At 52.2% G+C, this 3,396-nt stretch overlaps 1 protein-coding gene across 1 annotated transcript; it reads right to left on the bottom strand.

Annotated features, from left to right (window-relative positions):
* Nucleotides 1–767: 767 nt before the first annotated feature.
* LOC136837975 (uncharacterized) lies at nucleotides 768–1,310 on the bottom strand. Its single transcript, XM_067102846.1, has one exon. The coding sequence runs from the start codon at nucleotides 1,308–1,310 to the stop codon at nucleotides 768–770; it is 543 nt and encodes a 180-aa protein (XP_066958947.1).
* Between the last annotated feature and the right edge of the window lie 2,086 nt (nucleotides 1,311–3,396).

Raw genomic sequence — 3,396 nt, 5'->3', positions numbered from 1 at the left:
AGGACTTTGGACGTCCCTTCAGGACCTCTGTCAGGGGGGCCATGGTGTGAGCAATCCCCATGATGAATCTTCTGTAGTAGTTGACCATCCCAAGGAATTCTTGTACAGCCCTGATGGAGGCAGGGGTGGGGAACTTCTTGATGGCTTTGACCTTCAATGACATTGGGCGGACGCCCTTGGGGGATATCTTGTGGCCCAGGAATTCCACCTTCTCGACGCCAAAGGTACACTTGTCAAACCTGACGATGAGGCCACTTTCCTGCAGGCGCTGCAGGACCTTCCAGATGTGTCGCAGGTGTTCCTCCCGTGATCTGGAAAAGATTAGGATATCATCGACGTAGCAGACACAGAAGTCCAGATCCCCAGGATGCTGTCCATCAACCTCTGGAAGGTCGCACCCATGTTCCTCAGGCTGAAGGTGGAGAAGGTGAAGATGTAGGACCCAAAGGGCGCGATGATGGCGGTTTTGGGGATGTCCTGCGGTGCTACTGGTACCTGAAAATACGACTTTAAAAGATCCATTTTGGAGAATAGTTTGGCCCCGTGGAAAGAGGCCGTCAGGTCCTGCATGTTTGGCGGGGGATAGTGGTCAGGCTCTGTTGCAAGGTTCAGCCACCTGTAGTTGCCGCAGGGCCTCTAGGTGCCGTCCGCTTTCTGCACCATGTGAAGGGGGAGACCCACAGGCTGGGAGCCTTTCTGCATATGCCCATCCTCTCTATCTCAGCGAAGGCCTTTTTGGCCTCCTGAAGGCACTGCGGGAGAAGCTGTCAACTTTGCGTACGTCGGGGGCCCTTTGTCTTGATGTAGTGGTATATCCCGTGTTTAGCAGGAGCCCCGGGCATCTGGCGGAGCTTGGGTTTGAAGACCTTCGGGAACTCCTTCAGGAGGGAACCATACTGGTGGGGTGCGACAGAACAGATGGCGGGCTCCTCGGGGCCCAGTGACAAGGGCAGGAACTGGCAGGACTCAGTGTCCAGCAGGCGTTTGCGGCCAACGTCGACTGCCAGTCCAAAGTGGGCGAGGAAGTCCGCCCGTAGGGTCCTGATGTCTGCAATGATGAATTCCCAGTTGTACCTCCGGCCAAGGATGGAGATCGACAGGAGCTTGGTGCCATAGCAGAGGATAGGGGACCCTTTTGCAGCCGTCAGGGAGGCAGTCGGGTCCAGCGGGTGTCTGCGGTCCTCTCCTGAAGACGGGAACACTGAACGCATGGCTCCAGTGTCGACCAACATCATCCTGCCTGAGACGGTGTCACGGACGTAGAAACCTAATGGTAAAGGGCCCCTGGGTGTTTCTACTGCTGCTGCCATGGAGGCCTGTGTAGTTGGCCGCCACCTCCTTCGTTTTTTTGATGGGAAGAAAGGGCAGGGGGCTTCGCATCTCCAGGCAGCTCTCCCGAACCTTCCGGTGGTAATAGCAAAGCCCCGGCCCCTCCCTACCTCTTCTGCTGGTGGGATGGCCTTTTCTGTTCGACGACATTGGCAGGCTCTGTGTTGGGGTCCACCTGCAGGAGGCAGTTGGCGGAGTGTGTGGGCATGGTCGCCCACTTGGCCGCCTTCATGGAATCCGTCAGCTGCTGCGCCACCCTGATCAGGTCCTCGACCGGCAGGGTACATGCGTCCATGATCTGCCCAAGGACCTCTGGCAGTAGCTGCCACAGGAAGATCTCCCTTGACAGGCTGATTTCTTTGCGCCTGCCACTGCTGTCAGTCTTGGGGAGGAGGAGGAGGTCCCGGAGGGCAAGCCACGTTTCCAAGAGGTTTCCCTCCTGCCGGGGGTTGAGGGCGAGGTCGAGAGCACGGGCAGCTCTCTCGGAGACCGGCAGGGAGCACGTCTCAACGAGAGTGGATTTTAGTTCTTGGAAGGTGACGGGGCCAAATGTCGTCATCAACCACGGGCGATCTTCCTGTATATCTCCTCCAGGAGGGCATTGATGGCAATGTCCGCCTTCAACACCTCGTCCGTTAGGCCTGCTACCCTGAACTGCCCCTCGACCCTGTAGAACCAGGACGCTGCATTTTCCCTGGTAAATGGCGGCATGGGGGGGTCATTGTGTGGGGTGCAGGTACCGGCGTGGAGGTGCGTGCGGGAGTGAGTTGCGAGAGGGAGGTGTCTGCCTCCGAGAGGTTCACAGTAATTTGTACATGGTTGGGAATGTCCGCGTCCATGCTCATTTCGCACTCTCACTTGCAGCGTGAGGGTATACTCGTGCCAATACACACTGGGGGGAGCATGCCGTGTGGGTCTGCTAATGACGCTGGCAACCTGCCGACGAGGGTCGGTAAACGCCCGAACACTTTGTCAGAGTGCTGTAGTTAGCCCGTTAGGGCCGTGGGTAAGGTTCATAGGGCCAAGACTTAGCCGCCGTTTGGGTCCGTTAATGGCTTCCAGGAACCACTCCAGGGGTCACCACTGTGAGAGAGATGCGAAATAATGAGCAGGAAGACAAGTACTGCTAGTTTATTGATGAAGCAAGCCGCTTATAAAGCGGAGTGTGGACGTCTGCGTACTTCGCAGAGACCGCGGGTACAAAGATTTACAGATGACCTGAGGTCAAACTAATTCTCTACAAAAACAGGACAGGTTCATACAGAAAACATAGTGATCAATAATGTCTGATGTATAACATAAATACTTCGTTACATGTACATAAAGCAAGATCATTTGGAAAGACAATAAATATATAATTTACAATTACAGGGATAAACATATGTTCTGGTTGACCCCAGGTCGATGTGAAGGCACCGCAGAAAACGGGATGTTCACTATAGAGAACGCGTTGAGCGAGGACTTTACAAGCCTCCTACGCAGATACCTTCCATATTTTTAGCCACTTCATGCATCTGCACATAAGGCTTATCACCAGTACATTAAATAGCCTAATGCACTTTGTATCATTCACCTCTATCTTGCATTTAATCTCGAGCTTCCTAAATATTACGACCTTGTCAAGATATCCTGCGGTCCATCTACTCAGCGCTTTCTCTTCCCCCCGCCCCCCTCCTAACCCCTCTGAATTATGCACGTTTTTCACCAACTTAATGTCCTTCATTCTCTCCTCATGATGAAACCACTTCAGAAGACCCTAATCCAAACTTTCACCTGCGCTAACAATTTTACCTCTATGTATCTCCATATAATACTTAAACTATTTATCCCAATAGCTTCATCGTTTTTGTCTCATACGCATTCACCATTTACACTTCATTTCCATATAAAATTAATACAACGATATCAAAAAGAAACCTCTCTCAGATAACTCTATCCTTTCATCTGACTCGAAGTTCCTAATATTCTTCTTGAAGATTCATTTTCACATCCACAAAATCTTTTAGATATACTGTAGTTTCATTGGCATACCATGAATCATGTCCGTACGCAATAAAGATCTTGCTA

Source organism: Macrobrachium rosenbergii, chromosome 4, assembly GCF_040412425.1.
Source record: "Macrobrachium rosenbergii isolate ZJJX-2024 chromosome 4, ASM4041242v1, whole genome shotgun sequence".
NCBI classification, from domain to species: Eukaryota; Metazoa; Arthropoda; class Malacostraca; order Decapoda; family Palaemonidae; genus Macrobrachium; species Macrobrachium rosenbergii.
This window is presented reverse-complemented; position numbering and strand designations above follow the sequence as displayed.

Coding starts and splice junctions, on each gene's coding strand:
- LOC136837975 (XM_067102846.1), bottom strand. CDS start 1,310: ATGGCAGCAGCAGTAGAAACACCCAGGGGCCCTTTACCATTAGGTTTC.